Consider the following 18,336-nt stretch of genomic DNA (forward strand, 5'->3'; position numbering starts at 1 on the left):
TCTTTCCTAGGGAGAGGGGACTCTGCTTCAGTAGGTCTGGCTTCGTATTGCCGGAGTGGTGACTGTGTTCGTTTCCTATTGCTGCTGGGGCAAATTGCCACAAGCCTTAATGGCTTAAAACAAAACACAGATTTACCATCTAACAGTTCTTGAGGCCAGAAGTCCCAACATCGCGGTGTCAGCAGGGCTGTTTGCTCTGGAGGCCTTGGGGAGAATCTGTTTCCTCGCCTTTCCGGCTTCGGGAGGCTGCCTGCATTCCTTGGCTTGCGGCCTCTCCTTGGATCACAGCAATCTCTGCTTCCATCAGCAAGTCCTCCCTGACTCCGACTATCCTGCCTTCCTCTCACAAGGACCCTGTGATGGTGTCGGGTGTGCCCGGATGGGTAATCCTGGGGTTGAGGATGTTTCTCTTGCCTCTTGCAGAACTGTCTGAAGTGCTCTGGACCATGGTCATGAACATCGGCCTTCACCTGCGAGGCTGGGGCGGCATCATTGGGGTTTTCATCATCTTCGCCGTCTTTGCCGTCCTGACCGTGGCCATCCTTCTGATCATGGAGGGCCTCTCCGCCTTCCTGCACGCCCTGCGACTGCACTGGTGAGGAGGGACCTGGCAGAAGCTCGGGGGTGCGGGCAAGAGGAAGGGCTGGGGGGCCAGCCGGCCGGGTCAGATCCTGACCTGTGTGTGTCGGAACAACTTACGTGCCCCTTGGGAACCTTGGTTTACGCACCTGTGGGTTACAGTAGTCAATGATGTACCGTCTGTATTCATAGATGTAATTACTGTCCTACACTAATGTTAGTTCTATTGACTCCTTCCCTTTTAGGTGTTAGGTGCTCATTTGTTATTACAATTGGCTTTCACATAAGTGACACCTCCAAGTATTCATAAGGTGACAGATCTGAAATAGGCTCCTAGAGGGCACACTGAGCATGGTGGCTCCTGTTGGCTGAGTGCGACAAGCTGCTAAATTCTCAAACGTGGAAACAGGAGGGGGCCACGAGGAGGAAGGCGCTCATGGGAAGCCCTGGACATCCACGGATGTGCCCGGGGACTGTTGGCCATTGCTGGTGGATAAATATGAAAACGTTCACATGGGCCTCTGGGTCTCGCCCAAGTCACACTCCAGCCAAGAATTTCGAGTGCGCTGTGCGTGCCCTTACACCCCCACACGGTCCTCGGCTTTCCCTGACATTTGCTGCCTCCCTCTGTGGCCACTATTCATAAGGAAACGTTTCTCCACTTCATGTATTGAGTGGAGAGAGTCACAGCCTCCCCTCCCTGCTCCACGGTGACAGCATTTGCCTCTGTGTCATTAAGGACATGAACTGAACTCTGTAACTTAACAAGACATAACTGATCATACATGACATCGGTTATGTAAGTTATGAAAATATAGGTCGAGGTTCTGTTTGTTCCGCCCCACAATCTAGCTCAGGATGGAACTGGAAAAGCACATCAGGTAGTGCCGCACAGTGAGGACATCTTTGTGACGGGGGCAGGAGGGCCTGGGGGAAGGCAGAGGGGAGGGGGAAGGGCACCGGCAAGAGGGGGTGAGAGTAGGTTTTAAAAATCCTCAGGGCCAGGCGCGGTGGCTCACGCCTGTAATCCTAGCACTCTGGGAGGCCAAGGTGGGAGGATCGCTTGAGGTCAGGAGTTCAAGACCAGCCTGAGCAAGAGCCAGACCCCGTCTCTACTAAACATAGAAAAATTAGCTAGGTGTGGTGGTGCTCGCCTGTAGTCCCAGCTACGCTGGAGGCTGAGGCAGGAGGATCGCTTGAGCCCAGGAGTCTGAGGTTACTGTGAGCTAGGCTGACACCACGGCACTCTACTGGGGGTCACAAAATGAGACTCTGTCTCAAAAAAATAGAAATCCTCAGGGTGCCCGTGGCAGCCATCAGCCCGGGGTGCCTTCCCTGGCAGGCTTTTCTGATCCTCTGCTGGATTTTATAAATGTCCTGGTTCTTCCCTGGACCTGCCAGCCTCTAACTTATGTGTTTAATCCTCCTCTTTCTTACCTCCCCTGCCCCCCAACCACAGGGTGGAGTTCCAGAACAAGTTCTATGTCGGGGCTGGTTACAAGTTTTCTCCATTCTCCTTCAAAGACATCCTGGATGGCACAGCCGAGGAGTAGGCTGAGGTCTCCATGCCAATAAGAGAAGTTCAGTCTTGTCTTTGATGTCAGTCCGTGCCAGAAATTCAATGGGATGATTGTTCTTGGCTGATCCGAAGCATGAAGCTATGCGTTATTTGGGTCTAAGCCTGGGATTTGACATGATATAACCACGTCACAGAGGAACTGCTTTGGCAAATTGTTTTGACTTCGTGTGGGGTCTTAGTTCTCAAATAATAAAATGATTGAGAAATGAGGGGGAATGCTAAACTGATGTCTTCTTGCAATATTTTAAGCATTATAATCAAGAAAATAAACAGCTAAGTCATTCACTTTTTCTTTAAGATGTCTTTATTCAATAGTATTCCATCACATTTGGTATTGACAGTATAGGCCAAAGCTGAATAATAGCGTTACACGGACTAATCCCGGAGAAGGATCATGTTTATCTAATTCCCTCGTTTCCCTCTTCCTCAAACGCCTTTTTCCCTTGTGTAAGGGCTAAGCATTATAAGCTTAAGAACTTTCTCATGAACTTTTCCCTGCAGATGAGGAAGAACAGGTACAGTTCTCTGTTGGGAGGGAGGGCTGCTCTCTGCATTGCTACATCCCGTGGAATGCAGTGTGACGACATGACATCATTGCCACTTTGTTTACTGTCAATGCACAGTATGTTGGAGAACTGGAGAAAGAGCTGTGTGGGCTCAGACAAGGTCTGGTCCATTACTCTCTGGGTTCATGGGTGCCCAAATCATTTCTTTTCTTTTTTTCCTTCAAATGGCAAGGACCAGATAAGAGGTTGTTTTTTTTTTTTTTTGAAACAGGGTCTTGCTCTGTCACCCAGGTTGGAGTGCAATGGTGTGATCATAGCTCACTGCAGCTTCAAACTTCTGGGCTCAAGTGATCCTCCTGCCTTAGCCTCCTGAATAGCTAGGACTACAGGCATGTGCCACCAAGCCCTGGCCAAATGTCTAAATTTTTTGTAAAGACAGGGTCTTGCTATGTTGCCAAAGCTGGTCTCAAACTCCTGGCCTTAAGCCATCCTCCCACCTTGGCCTCCCAAAGAGCTAGGATTACAGGTGAGCTGCAGCGCCTGGCCCCCAAAGTCATTTCTTAGGGCACCTAGACTGGAAACTCCTTAGAGCGCATAAGCTTCCTTCCATTGACTGCTTTGTCTGAATGACTTTTATGCAGGGGAAATAATCTCCATAATAAACATAGTGCTAGAGTTAAGTATAATTAACATTCTTTTATTAGTGCTTTACAATTTACAAAGTACTTTCACACCGTATCTTATTTAGTACTAAATTTTCATTGTTAGTAAATAAAGTTTTAAAAGAGCCAATCAAATTAAAAATTACCTTTCAGATGGGACTCTGTCTTTCTAGCCTCCACTCTCGTGCCCTCCATGTGGTAGAGTTGACTGCGACTCTTGGAAGTGGCATTGCTCATACGTACAAGGAAGCTTCCATGGCACCTTCCATGTCAACGGCGTGATTTGTCCAGCACAGTTTAAGGCACATATTACATGCTCAATAAAAATTTAATGAGGTTCAGCGAAAGAATGGTAGTTGGAGACAGCAGGCGCATACGTTTGAGTTCCAACACTGATGCCTTGTCATGTGTGCCCTCAGGGAAGAAGTGGGGTTGTTCTAGTGCCAAAGGGGAGGATGGTCTCCACGTCTCTGGACTGCAGGGAGTGGGTTGTGAAGCCCCGGGCGTGGAGGAGGTGCTCCGTGATGGCTGACTGGGAAGAGTAGACTAAAGCAGCGTGTGAGTGGTGAGGTAAGAGATCTGTCTAGCCCCACGATCCCTGGACAGTTTGGGGTTCTCAGCTCTCTACTGTCCTCAACAACTATCTAAAAAATACACTGTGCTTAGAAGGATATCAGCCTTTGGCCCTTGAATCCTAAACAGCAACGGCTGTGAGAAAATGTTTGCAAGGGCAGAACTTCCCTCTGCCCCTTGCCTAGACCTACTCTTTCAAAGATCCCCCCAGCCCCCCTGAGAATAACATATTAATTTCCTCCAGGGTTTGGCAGCCACTTGCTGTTTGCACGAGAGGTGTCATTTCTCCTGGGAAAAGGCAGGCGCAGGCTGCTGCGAGGGGGTGTGCCTCCGTGCCACTCACTGCCCAGGTGCAAGGTTGTTCCTCAAAGAATCCTGGTCCATGAACCGAGCTGAAAGGGGAGGATAAGACCAGGGGACAGGCTTCTTGGGAAGACAAGTCCAGAAACCCCCGAGAGGCCATCCGTGGTCCAGCTTCTGCATAAGACACAGCTGGGGTGAGGGGAACAAAAGGGCCAGAAGCTGGACGGCTTTCCCAGGAACACGCAGAGGTAAGAGACTCTCAGGGCAACATGGATGTGCATTGTTTTTCCTGCTGCCGCTGGGCGTGGGGCCGGGTGGGGGTGAGGAGTCGACTGTTAGTTTATGGCTGAAGGCAAATGGAATGTGAAAATTTTATTCTTTGTATTGATGATCTTGCAAAACAAATTATAGCAGGCACCACACATAAAATTCAGTTTAAAAAATATCTATCGTGGCCCAGTTATTTCTGGCTAAAAAAAAAATCAGTATGGCAAAATACAATAGAATAAAATGCCAACCAGTCATTTAGGCATACATATTTGATCTCCATTGGAGGCTTTGAGTTTCAGAGTAAATCCCTAATCTACCAGTCTCTTACCAGGTTTTTGAAGGTAGGTTGTAAGTTACTTTCCCATCGTAGTTTTGTAGGAACTGATGGTGAGGGATGGGCAGTGTTCTTCCCCATGTTATTCTCTATTTTCCTGATTTGATCCGACCGATCATCCATCCATCCTCTTCCTAGGTTAGCAAGGAGTTAGAGTGACTTAGAGAACCAAAGAACAGATGTCAACTCAGCCTTCTGTTTCAGAGTTAGGATCACAGGCTCTATCTCTCAGTAATGCTCCTTATACCCATCCCTGAAACGTTTTGTCATCTTTTTTTTTTTTTTTTTTTTTTTTAAGAGAAGAGGCCTTTCTCTATTGTCCAGGCTGGAATATAGTGGTGCGATCACAGCTCACTGCAGCCTCAAACTACTGGCCTTAAGTCATCCTCCCACCTCAGCCTCCTGAGTTGCTGGGATTACAGGCGTGAGCCACTGTGCCTGGCTCTTGTCCTATTCTTTCTTTATGAAACTTTTGGCTGAAGCTCTAGAAACTACTGAGAAAATAGTTTTCATATTTGCTAACTAACTTTGAGTTAGTGTTGTGTGTCCTCTTAATGTCTTGGAATGTAAGCCCTTTACCCTGTGCAGATGTGAATGCTAAAATCCTGATAATCTATTAACATCCCCGCTCCCCCCTCCCCACGCCCCACCAAAGGAATCCTGTTGTTGAAAACGCTGTATATCCTAATAGGGCAGGAATGAGAACTTGTCTGTTGCAGGCAAACTGGTACATGTGTTTCTTCCGTCTCTTGGCAACTTCCCCTGACGTTGGGAACCCACCGGGCCTCCACCATCTTCAAGGGCTGAGCTTGGAAGACCAGTGTTGCCACTGGCAGGCACTGAACAATTTCGGTGGCTGGGCAGGGCCAGGCTTGCTCCTCTGAGTGGGCCTGAGTGGGCCGCACCTTGCTGTCAGGACTTTTCTCCACCCACCCACCCTCTGTACCAATGAGGCTCTAGGAAGAACTGAAGTTTGAAAGCTTTTTCTTCCTCCCTCTAAAATATGTTGATTTTGCAATGTAACACAGTGTAGAATAACAGGGTCATTTTTAGTGAAAAGTATTCATTTCGTTGTCTCTCTCAAAAGTAAGAGGAAACGACGGGTTTGGAGAGGTTTTAAGGTCTTATTTTCCAGTAGGAATGTAGCCCAGGTGAGGATTTCTCAATACCACTCAAGTTTACCCTTGAAATAAAATCAACTTATTTTAGAAAGCAAGTAACTCCCCTCCCCGTTTTGTGTAGTTCTTCATTTGAGCCCAGTGTGTTCTAATGTTAGTAGAATATTAGCAAGGAATGCCCTTGGGAGGCATATATATATATTTGGTAACTCCCTAGATACTTAAAAGCTTTGCCTGAGTGATTTGTGATTATGGTGAAATTGTCGAAATTTCTTTGATTTCTTTATTCAGAGATGAGAAGCGATACTACCGTGAGTGCTTTGATGCAATGGGCCCGGTGGCACATTTTACAAACCTCATCACACCTAATCCTCATCGCATATTTAAGAAGAAGTTTATCAGTTAAGAATTGCACAAAACTGCAAGTAACAGAGACCAGAAATAACAGTGGCTTAAACCCCAGAGAGCTGTATTTCCTTCCCACATACATGCTGTCTGGAGCAGTCCAAGGCCATAGGAGACCTCCTCCTCAGTCCTCAGATTCCAGGCCCTTCCTGTCTTGTGCTGGCCAGACTTAGCCCAAAGTCTCCATCTTCCACCTTTCCATTTGTGCCGAGACCCGAAATGCCAGCTGGAAGGGCAGCTGCCCCGTCTCTGATGCAGGGAGGAGAAGGGAGGGAGAGGTGAGGGGCAAACGAGGGCTTTACCTGCAGCCCCCAGCACCCTCCACCTGCATCTCATGGCCACCTCCACTGACAGGGTACAGGGGAACACCTGCTATTGGTTGGCGGTGAGCTACTTCTCCCACAGGTAGCTAGGATTATTTTTATTTCTAGACGAGGAAACGCAGACAGGAGAAATGGAATCCATTTAATCTCAATCTCACCATGATTACTGACTTCTTTCCTTCTCTCCCTCCCTTCTTTCCTCCTTCTTCCCTCATCCCTACCCTACTCTGTCCTCTCCCCTTCCTTCCTTCCTTCCTTCCTCCTCTCCCTCCTTCCTCCTCTCCCTCCTTCCTCCTTTCCTTCTCTCCTACCTTCTATGCCTTTCCCTTCCCTTTTTTCTTCCTTCCTTCCGTCCTTTCTTCCTTCTTCCCTTCCCACATTTGTTAATTTTGTTGGTATAAAATGAAACCTAAAGATTTTCTTATTATAATGTTATCAGTTATTGCAGAAGATAAAACATTTTCCAGTTTTGTTTATAATTTACACACCTTCTTGCGAGTTGTCCGTTCATACAGGTTGTCTGTGAGTCTCTTAGGATCTGATATTTTTTTTGTTATAATTTGTGGCTTATATCTGCTATAGACATTTGCTGGGTACTTGTATGTTTTGGTAATTTTTTTCTTGTTCTTTGAACTCTTAAAGTTGTGGTAAGATAAACATAAGTTAAAACTTACCATTGTAACAATTTCAAAGTGTACAATTCAGTGGCATTTAACATATGCACAATGTTGTACAACCGTCGCCACCATCAAACAGGGCCTCTGCGCCAGGCCACTGTGTGAGTGTCTGGCTGGCCAGTGGCGTGTCTCTGGGTCACGTGCCCATCCCTGGTCCAGCAGGTCACAGCCAGTGCAGGAGGGCGGGCGGGGGCAGGCGCCACAGCAACGCAGGCCCGGAGACCACTTGCTCAAGGCTTCTAGGGCCTGGCTCTCCAGGCCGTGGTTATGCATATTAGGCTCAGAATAAACCTCGTTAAATTATTAAAACCAAAAAAGAAAAAATAGAAGCAACGCAGGCCTGCATGGCATAGGGAGCACATGAGTAACATGTTAACAACATATTTGTAGCACGTCAACAATATGTCCTTAGGGGTTCAGGTTTTTCAAAGTAAATTTTTTATAGTGAAAGAAAATAGTCTTTCTAAAACTTCCAATAATGCATAAATGCACAGAGGAAAAAAAAAAAACAAAAAACCCACCAAAACCTAAATTCTACCCCTATAGGTAATTCTTGCCCCACCCTTTTTGTCTTGGCCAACTCCTAGTCTTTCAGGGCTCCATTTAGACGCCTACAGGAGCGCCCCCAGTCTGAGGACTCTCCGGAGGAGGGGCACTCTCTTGTGTCACCAGAGCACCCTCCACTTAATCCTATACCCACATTTATCACACCCGAACTCTTGCCTTGATTCCCCATTCGACTGTAAGTTCCTTAGGGGCAGGAACACTTTCCACTGTATTTTGTTTTCTGATACACAGTAGTGTTCGAGAAATATTTGTTGAAAGACTACACACGGTTTTCAACAACCCCTCTCCTAAAATCTCTCCATCTATAGAGGTATGTATTTATATAAAATTTTATAAATTGGGATCATTATATGGATACATACTGGAAAATGGTTCTCAACACTCAATAGTCTTTCATTTAAGAGCTTTTAAATGGTCTTCCATTACAGGAATATGTTACTGTTTGTTTAGCCACTCCTGTACTGGGGGGCATTTAGGTCGTACCCAAGTCTTTTGTTGTTAGAACAGCAGCGTGGCCACCTTCCTCATACCTGTATCTTTGCCTATTTATTTGACTGTCTCATTAGGATGAATCCTAGGAGTGAAATTGCTCAGGCAACAGTCTGCCATCTGATGTCTAATTGCCTTCTAGAAGGGTGGTACGAATTTACACTCCTGCCAATAGTTTGAGTGTCTGGTTCTCTTACACTTGGCATAATCAGTCTTTAAGATTTTTGCAAATCCAACAGGAATGAATGATAACTCCCTTGAGTCGGAAGGCCTGAATTCATCAGTGCTGTGTTTATTGCTCTGTGTTAGACCATGTTCATGTCCTGGACCCCACCATCTTTCTCCTCCTACCTACAAGAGCTTTTGTTAAACATGCATGTTTCATATTCTGATTTTTTGCTCTTACCCTTTCTTTAAATTTATAATTTGTTAAAATAGTAAGTGCACGTGGCAACAAATCAAATGGTAAAATGAGTTTGTAACAGAAATAAACAATCTCCTGCTTCAACTTTCCCCATTGCCAGAGAAATTTAATTGTCTTTGGTTTTCCTGGTGATTACCTTTATAATTAAAACAACATAATGAAACTTTATTTCTTGCTTTATCAACTTATGACAGCATCAATCCATCACTCACTAAGAAAAATGATGGTTTAGGTCATAAATCATCCCTTCCCTTTTGCCATTCTCCCAATATTTTATAGGGATCTTATTTTTAATTATTCTCTTATATTTGTAATTATAAACAGTATACTTACAGCTGTAGTCCTTATTTTGTAAACTTTCGTCAGTATATGGCCCACCCACCCCTGTCTTTCTTCACTGGCTGCTACCTCTCCTGTTTGTATGTTTTATTCAAAACACTAGAGGTTGTCTCTAAGCCTGAAAATGAATAAACAGCTTTTTATTTTTTTATGGTCAGCGTCAGTATTGTTCACTCTAGGACCAAGTGTTGCATGTGAAGTTTACATTTATTTCTCTAGTCCAATGCCAGGACTCAAACGAATTCTCTTTTCTTTTACCTCGTCAGTTGCCTAAAACCACGCCATGTTTTAGTTTTCTTCATATTATGAAAACAAAATATTATGAGTCTCCTCTTCAATCAAGAAAGATACAAACTCACAAATGTGAATCTGCTTTTACAGGTTCAGCCTTAATTTAAGAGTAACCGTGAAGCAAGTATCTTAGACCTAAGACCTTTTGCCAGGCTGTATGTGATAAACCACCGCTTTACTGATAAGACCAGTGAAGTATGTAGAATATTTATGACTCATGGAGCTACCTAATTGGTTAAAACACCTGCTTACACCAAATTAAAACTTGTTCTGCTCAATAGCAAGTGGCAGATTTCCTGGGGTTCTTGCTGCTCAGTACAGAAATCAAGGAGACATGCAGGAAATCGTTTTATTACTCCTCCAAAATGTAAACCTTTATGATGGTTAAAATTGCAAAACATGTTTAGATTGTAATGAGACATCATAAAACATGACTGGTAGAAGAGATTGAATGTTGATTGAAGACTGAACTGATTGCTAAGCATTCTGGTTGAAACTGAACTTAAAATGAACTTATTGGGACTTAAAAATATAAAATCGTTTCATTCCCTAACACTATACATTGCCAGAATCCCTTTTGATTTTAAGTCTGCTGCCATGATATGCATTAGAATTTTTTTTATTTGAGAAAAGTAAGCCGAGAATGGTGGCTGACACCTGTAATCCTAGCACTCCGGCGGCCAAGGCAAGAGGATTGCTTGAGATCAGGAGTTCGAGACCAGCCTGAGCCACAGCGAGACCCCGTGTCTATCAAAAATAGAAAAATTAGCCAGGTGTGGTGGCACTCGCCTATAGTCCCAGCTACTTGGGAGGGTGAGACAGGAGGATCACTTGAGGCTAGGAGTTTGAGGTTGTTGTGAGCTACAATGACGCCACTGCACTCTACCTGGGGCAACAGAGCGAGACCCTGTCTTAGAAAAAAAAAAGAGGAATAAAAATATAATTGATAAATAGGAATAAATATTTAATTGATAACAAGGAATAAATATAGAATAAATATAATCCAAATACCATAAAATTCTCCAATTTAGAGTGTGCAATTCAGTGCTCCTTAGTGGTTCACAAGGTCGTGCAGCCACCAGCACTATATGACACTAGCACATTTCCATTCATCGCCTCTCAAAGAAACCCTGTCCCCATTAGCAGTCACATCCCATTTTCCTCTGCCCCCAACTCTGGGCAACAACTAATCTGTATTCTGTCTCTGTGGATCTTCCCGTCCTGGACATTTCATATAAACGGAATCCTACAACCTGTGGACTTTTCTATCCAGCTGTTTTTACTTAGCATAATGTTTTATGGTTCATCCATGTTGTAGCAGGTGTCAGTACTTCATTGCTTCTTATTGCAGAATAATACTCCATCCTATGGATACACCACTTGTAATTTATCCACTCATCAGACAAGGGACATTGGGATTGTTCCCACTGTGGGTTATTGTGAATAACGCCCCTATGATGTCCGTGCATGAGTTTCTGTGTGGACATATGTGTATTAGTTCCCTAGGGCTGGCACAGCAAAGTACCGTAAACGCAGCAGCTTAAACAAGAGAAATGTGTTCGTTCACAGTTCTGGAGGCCAGAAGTCTGACATCAAGGTGTCAGCAGGGTTGAGTCTTTCTGAGGGCCATGAGGGAAAATCTGTTCCAGGCCCCTCTCCTAGCTCCTGGTGGAGGCTGACAATCTTTGAGGTTCCTTGGCTTGCAGACGCATCACCCCAATCTCTGCCTTCATGTTCCGGTGCCATTCTCTCTGTGTGTGTGTCTGTGCCTGAATCCCCCCTTTTATAAGGACACAGTCAGATTGGATTAGGACCAATCTCACTCCAGTATGACCTCATCTTAACTAATGACTCTGCAATGACCCTAATTCCAAATAAATTCACATTCTGAGGTACTGGCGATTAGGTCTTCAACATATAAATTTTGGGGGATACACAACTTAGCTCATAAAAATGTTTTCAATTCTCTTGAGTATATACCTAGGACTGGTGCAGTACATACATAACTCTAAGTTTACCCAAGCTGTTTTCTACAGTGGCTGCATGAATTTTTTTTTTTATTTTTTATTTTTTATTTTTTTGAGACAGAGTCTTGCTCTGTTGCCTGGGCTAGAGTGAGTGCCGTGGCGTCAGCCTAGCTCATGGCAACCTCAAACTTCTGGGCTTAAGCGATCCTACTGCCTCAGCCTCCCGAGCAGCTGGGACTACAGGCATGCACCACCATGTCCGACTAATTTTTTCTATATATATTTTTAGTTAGCCAGATCATTTCTTTCTATTTTTAGTAGAGACGGGGTCTCGCTCTTGCTCAGGCTGGTCTCGAACTCCTGACTGATTGCTCCTCGAGCAATCCTCCCGCCTCAGCCTCCCAGAGTACTAGGATTACAGGCGTGAGCCACCGCGCCCGGCCAGTGGCTGCATGATTTTAAATTCCCACCAGCAATATGCGAGGGTTCTAGTCTCTCCACATCCCGGCTAACACTTGGTACTGCCGCCTGCCTTTTTGATTTTAGGCGTGCTAGACAGTAGGAAGTAGAGGCTCATTGTAGTTTTGATTTGCATTTCCCCAGTGACTGATGATGTTGAGACTCTTGTCAAGTGCTTATTCACCACTGGCATATCTTCTCTGGAGAAATGTTGACTTATATCATTTGCCCATTTTAAAAATTGGCTTGTCTTTTTATTGTTGAGTTGTAAGAGTTCTTTATATATTCTGAATACTAGACTGTTATCAGATACATGATTTGCAACTCTTTTCTCCCATTCTGTGAGTTATTTCACTTTCTTGGTAATGTCCTTTGATGCACAAAAGTTTTAAAGTTCAATTAACTTCAATTTATCTATTTTTTCTTTTATTACCTGCGCTTTGGTGTCATACTTAAGAAATCATTGCCTGCTCATGAAGATTTTTACTTATACTTTCTTCTAAGAGTTTTATAGTTTTAGCTGTTAAATTTAGGTCTTTGATTCATTTTGAGTTAATTTTAGTAGAGGTATAAAGCAAGGGTCCAACTTCATACTCTTGCATGTTGATATCCCAGCACTACTGTTGAAAAGACTAATCTTTTTCCATTGAATGGTCTTGTTTTCAGATTTTGATAAAGTATATATTAATAACTTCTTATCTTCCCATCTAGAAACATGCTCAGGACTAAGTAGCCAATATTTAATGTATACTGAAATCCATTTTATAATCAAAAGAAGGTGATTTTCCTGGCAACTGCTTTATTTATGAAAAGTTACCAAACAAAGAACATCTCTCAAAAGAGTGTTTCAACAATGCCTGGAAAGGGAGCAGTAGTTTGGAACTGTCTGTCCTCTTGAATTTCAGGCTCCCAGATGGGCTGAGAGACCAATTATTCTGACCTTTTCTACTATGAGAAAATAACAACTTTTCACACTTTTTGTGGTCTCCCTTGGGAGAGAGGATGAGAAGATTTCATGGGTTATTTCTGAGCGTTATTGGTCTCTCTCCCATCTGGGAATACTTGTGTCTCTGTGACAGTGCTTAAGAAAACAAAGGATATCTACACTACCGTGTAATTGTTTTCATGTGTATCGTTTGTGTCCCCAGGCAGATTAAAAACTCCTCAGGGCAGGGAACATGTCAGACCCTCCTGTGAAGTCGTCACAGGAGTGCACACAACACAAGGTGCAGAGCTGGCACTTGGCAAACATGAGTGACCCTGATGTGCTGCTGTACAACTGCCCTGGGGCTGCTTCTGTGTTCTGGCCAGAGGAGGCCTTTGCTTGAGTTTTTTTGTTTTTTTGTTTTTTTTGAAACCACTTTTTTGAGGTACGAGGTAAAAAAGCTGTGCATACTTAATGTACACAACTTGATGAGTTTGGAGATAAGTATACACTGTGAAACCATCACCACAACCTGTGCCATGAACCTATCGCCTCCAAAAGTTCCCTCTTGACTTCTTACATATTATTATTGTGATAAAAACACTTACCGTAAGATCTGCCCTCTTGGAAAAATTTTCAGTGTACAATACAGTACCCTTAGCTGTGGGCACCGTGCTGTGCGGCAGATCCCCAGGACTTACTCATCTCGTATAATCGAAACTTTGTACCTTTGACTAATACCTGCTCATTTTCTCTTCCCCTCAGCCCCTGGCAACCACCGTTCCACTCTCTGCCGCTGTGAGTCTGACTATATTAGATTCATCATATAAGTAATATAACGTGGTATTTGTCCTTCTGTGTCTGGCTTATTTCACTTTGCACTACATCCTCTTGGTCCATCCATATTGTTGCAAACAACAGGATTCCCCCCTTTATAAAGGCTGAATAATACTCCATTGTGTGCACACACCACACTTTATCCATTCATCTGCTGATGGACATTTAGGTTGGTTTCGCGTTTTGGCTATTGTGAATACGCCGCAATGAATATGGGAGTGCACGTATCTATTCCCGATAACTGATTTCACTTCCTTTTGGATATACATACCCAGGAATGGGATTGCTGGATCACATGGTAGTTCTATTTTTAATTTTTTTGAAGCACATAGATACTGTTTTCCACAGTATCCGCTGTATCAATTTACATTCCCACCACAGTGTATAAGGATTCTTTTGTCTCCACATTCTCGCTAACACTTGTTATCTCTCTTTTGTTTTTTAGTAATTGCCATCCCAACAGGTGTGAGGTCATGTCTCACTGTGGTTTTGACTTGCATTTCTCTGATAATTAGTGACATTGAGCACCTTTTCATGTATTTATTGGTCATTTGTAGGTCTTCTTTTAGAACCGTCTATTCAGTTCCTTTGCCCATTATTTAATCAAGTTATTTGGTTTCTTTGCTCTTCAGTTGTAGGAGTTTCTTATATATTTTGGACATTAACCCTTTATGAGTTCTGATTCTGCTGCTTACTAGTGATCCGACATTGGAAAAGTTATGTAAGAATGTCAGAACCTCATTTTTTTGAACTACTTATTTTGGAAAATATTACACATACTCAAAAGGAGAGGATAGTAAAATGACCTCAATGTACCCAGCATCCTCCTTCAATAATTTTCAATATGGCTGGTCGAGGTGGTTTACTTCTGTAATACTAGCACTTTAGGAGGCTAAGGTGGGAGGATTTTTTGAGGCCAGGAGTTTGACACCAGCATGAGTAAGAGTGAGATCCTGTTTCTACAAAAAAAAAAAAAAAAAAGAAAGAAAGAATGAAAAATTAACCAGGTGTGGTGGTGCATGCCTGTAGACCCAGCTACTTGGGAGGCTGAGGCAGGAGGATCACTTGAGCCCAGGAGTTGAGGTTGCAGTGAGCTATGATATGATGAGGCCTCTGCACTCCAGCCTGGGCAACAGAGCAAGATCCTGTCTCAAAAAAACCCAAATTTTTTTTTCAATGTATGGCTATTCTTTTTTCATCTATACTTCCTATGCACATTATTTTCACCCTATCATTTAATTATTTTAAAACTAATCCCAGACATCATCATGTCAGTGGTAAACATTTTAGTATGTATCTAAAAATATAAGGATTCTTTCTTCTACGGTAGCCATAATACCAGTGGCCCACCTAATGATGTCATCAATAATTTCTTAATATCATCAAACTTCCAAACTTGCTTAAATTTCTCTGACACACTCTCTCTTCCTGTTGTTGTTTTATTTTAAATATTTTTATACTTGATTTTTTTGAATGAGGATCCAAACAAGATCCACTCGAGTATTTGGTCGATGTGTCTCTGTTATTTGAGTTTTTCCTTTTTTTCCTTGACATTTATTTATTGAAGAAGCTGGGTCATTTATCCTACAGAACTTCCCATATTCTGGATTCTTTTTATTGGGTCCACATGGCAGAGTTTGACACATTTATTCATGTCCTGTATAAACTGGATAGAGCTAGAGGTTTGATAGGATGCAGGTTCAATTTCTTTTTATGAGAATGCTTCACAGGTGATGTTGCATTAGTATACTCTCTTCCTATTGCATCTCATCAGGAGCCACAGACGATCTGCCTGTGTCCTTTTAGTGGCATTTTTCAGTGGGTTCAGGTGTCATCAGCCTCATCTCGCTCCTACCAAAGTTCTCCCTTAGCCTTTTACCTAATGGCTTATTAGCCACTGATGGTTCTTGCCTGGATCATTATTATTATTTAAATGAAGATAATTTTCTTTTTATTGAGGTAAAATTAACATATGCTTCAAATCTCTGTACCAGACAACTGTAAGTGTACACCGTGTAGAGTCTGATTTGGCTCTTCATTGAGCCTGATTTATCCCAGTTGTCTAACTTAGACACTTAACTAACTCTCCATTTCTCAAGTTCCTGAACATGCCAAATGGTGATAAATTACAGCACCAAATAGATTTTCTGTGAAGATTAAAGATAATCCAGGCATGCAAAGTGCCCAGCACAGTGATTGTCCTCAAATACATCCGTAATAAACAGTAATAATGAAATATCTATTTACCAAGCACATCAGGCCATGCCCAGTATGTCTGTGAACCATTTCATTTAATCCTCGCAGCACCTTGAACGTTGGGTGCGCTCGTTACATTATCCCCACTGTGGAGATGAGGAAACGGGGTGTACGAAGGGCAAATTCCTCAAAGCCACACACATAATAAGTAGCAGGGGAAGAATTTAAACACTGAGCTGCCTGGTTCCGGAAGCCATGTATGAATGAGGATAAAAATACTTACTGCATTAGATTTTTGTGAGGGCTTAATGAAATTTTGTGTGTCGTGCACCCGGCATACAATATACACTCAATAACCATCACATTGCTTTTCTCCTTCCCTCCCTCGTTCCTATCAAGGAAGCCGTGTGGGGAAATTGAACCACTTGGGAGATGGCCACCAAACAGACTGAGCCCGTCACCATCATTAGCCTTCGGAAGTTGAGCCTGGGGACCGCAGAGCCACAGGCGAAAGGTGAGATTATCACAGAAGTCTCAGCTCTTAAGCTGCTGTTTAATTTCCCCACCCCTGTATCCACTTGTCTTTGTAATAACGCATTGGTTCTCCAACATCCTCCAAAGGTGAGCAGTAGTCCTCACGCATCCCTTGCCATGAGAAGCTGATCCTTCCACTTTTCCTTTCCGTGTTAGAGTCAAAGACGTTCACCGTGGAAGACGCAGTGGAGACCATCGGATTCGGACGTTTCCACATTGCCCTGTTTCTCATCATGGGCAGCACTGGGGTGAGTGCTCCTTGGAGACCACGTGAGTGGCCAGCGCTAACCTCATTGCTGGCCCGTGGAGCCTCCCGATGACTCCAGTCAGGGCTGTCCGCAGGGGTGGGAGGGATGTGGAAGGAGCAACAACCGCGGGAGGAGGTGAGCCAAGGTCACTGTCACCCACTTGTGGCAGGTGTTTGGTCATGAGCAAATGACTGTTTACGTCTTTATGTTTTGGGAATTCAATACTCATTCGTAAAATATGATTTAAATTGAGATATTAGGAAGAAGGGAGAAAACTATGGTATTATTCTATGTAAAATTGGACACATGGCTCTCAAACATTTTGTGCATAAGCATCTCCTGAGACACCTACTATAATTAGACTTCCAGATCCTTTAAGAGACACTGATGAAGGTTTGAATGCATCCGCTCCAAAACTCAGGTGCTACCCCTAAGATAGTATTAAGAGGTGGGGCTTTTAAGAGGTGATTAGGGCACGAGGTCCTCCCTCATGAGCGGGGTTAAAGCCCTTATGGAAGAGGCTTCACTCAAGGCGTTCAGCCTCCTGCCTTCTGCAAGTGAGTACGCGGAGTTCCTGTCCCGGAGAATGCAGCCCTCACGAGACAACAGGACTCGCCAGCCTCCAGAACTGTGAGAAAATAAATTTCTGTTCTTTAAAAATTACTCAATCTCAGGTAGTTTGTTATACCAGCACAAATGGACTGTGACATTTACCATAGGCCACGTTGAGGGAAGAAGAGTGACGCTCAGCTTCGGGGCTTTCACAGCGTTGGTGCTGTGTGAGGAACCACGAGACCCCTCGTGCTTTCTCCCTTTGAAGGTGCAGTGAGAAAGTGTTGAGAAGCCTGTACTGAGATGCATAATGATAATGAGACAGGCTAATCGGAGACAGGCGGTCAGCACAACAGTGGTTTGGTGGGAGGGTAAAGATATCTCAGGGGGAGATGAGTGAGAAAACACGAGAGGGCTCTGACCCTCACCACTCAGCAAACGGTATAAGAGTCACATGAGCTGGAGGTAGCATGTAAGTGCTGATGCATTTTTTTAAATCATTGCATTCTTAAAAGACAGTCTAGTATAAGAAGAGACAGGCAAGATGTGTCCTAGCCCTACTTTAAAAAAAATTATTTTCTATTTTTTGTAGGGACAGGGTCTTGCCCAGGCTGGTCTCAAACTCCTGGGCTCAAGTGATCCTCCTGCCTCGGCCTCCCAGGTGCTGGGATTGCAGGCACGAGCCACCGTGCCCAGCCGCTGGTCCTACTTTGATAATAACCAAGAATACAATTCAGAACATTTCCTCACCTATAAAGTGAGGTCTGGTGTCTCATAGGCTTCAAATTTTTAAGATTCTATATTTCAAGAGATAAGTGTGACTGGGTGAGGTTTCACTATCAACTCTCCTCCACCTTCAGCCAGGACACCTGCAAGGAAGTGAAATGGCCTCCGGTCGTCCTCGTGCTTCTTAGTCTGTTTGGATTCTGCCCAGCCCCTCTGCTAGGAAAGGCTCCTTACCCGCCCCTTCCCTGTGTCACACGTGCAGAGGAAAGTCGAATTGCTTATTTGGGCACAGTAACCGTAGACTCATCTGGTCCCAGGGTGGGATACTCTGCGAACAGGAGCCTGCCTTTGGAGTAGACGTGTTGACAGTGGTGTGCCGTGGCAGGTCCAGAGGCAGCGGGAACAGTAGTTGAACCGGTTTCAGGGCCTCACGGGACTGGGATGTACAGGACA

General features: G+C 44.0%; 2 protein-coding genes across 4 annotated transcripts in view; both read left to right on the forward strand.

Annotated features, from left to right (window-relative positions):
• ATP6V0A4 (ATPase H+ transporting V0 subunit a4) overlaps positions 1-2,443 on the forward strand; it is a 63,550-nt gene extending 61,107 nt beyond the window's left edge. For all 3 annotated transcript variants that reach the window (XM_045565320.1, XM_045565319.1, XM_045565318.1), the window contains 2 exons: positions 424-595; positions 2,039-2,443. In XM_045565320.1, the coding sequence (XP_045421276.1) occupies positions 424-595; positions 2,039-2,132 (266 nt within the window). In that variant the 3' untranslated portion in view covers positions 2,133-2,443. The remainder of the gene's footprint in view (positions 1-423; positions 596-2,038) is intronic.
• Positions 2,444-3,778: 1,335 nt separating this feature from the next.
• Positions 3,779-18,336, forward strand: part of SVOPL (SVOP like) — a 64,275-nt gene continuing 49,717 nt past the window's right edge. Inside the window, exons 1-4 of the mRNA XM_045565322.1 lie at positions 3,779-3,896; positions 4,144-4,450; positions 16,223-16,337; positions 16,514-16,605. Of these exons, the coding sequence (XP_045421278.1) occupies positions 16,256-16,337; positions 16,514-16,605 (174 nt within the window). The 5' untranslated portion in view covers positions 3,779-3,896; positions 4,144-4,450; positions 16,223-16,255. The remainder of the gene's footprint in view (positions 3,897-4,143; positions 4,451-16,222; positions 16,338-16,513; positions 16,606-18,336) is intronic.

Source organism: Lemur catta, chromosome 11 (assembly GCF_020740605.2).
Source record: "Lemur catta isolate mLemCat1 chromosome 11, mLemCat1.pri, whole genome shotgun sequence".
Classification (NCBI taxonomy): domain Eukaryota; kingdom Metazoa; phylum Chordata; class Mammalia; order Primates; family Lemuridae; genus Lemur; species Lemur catta.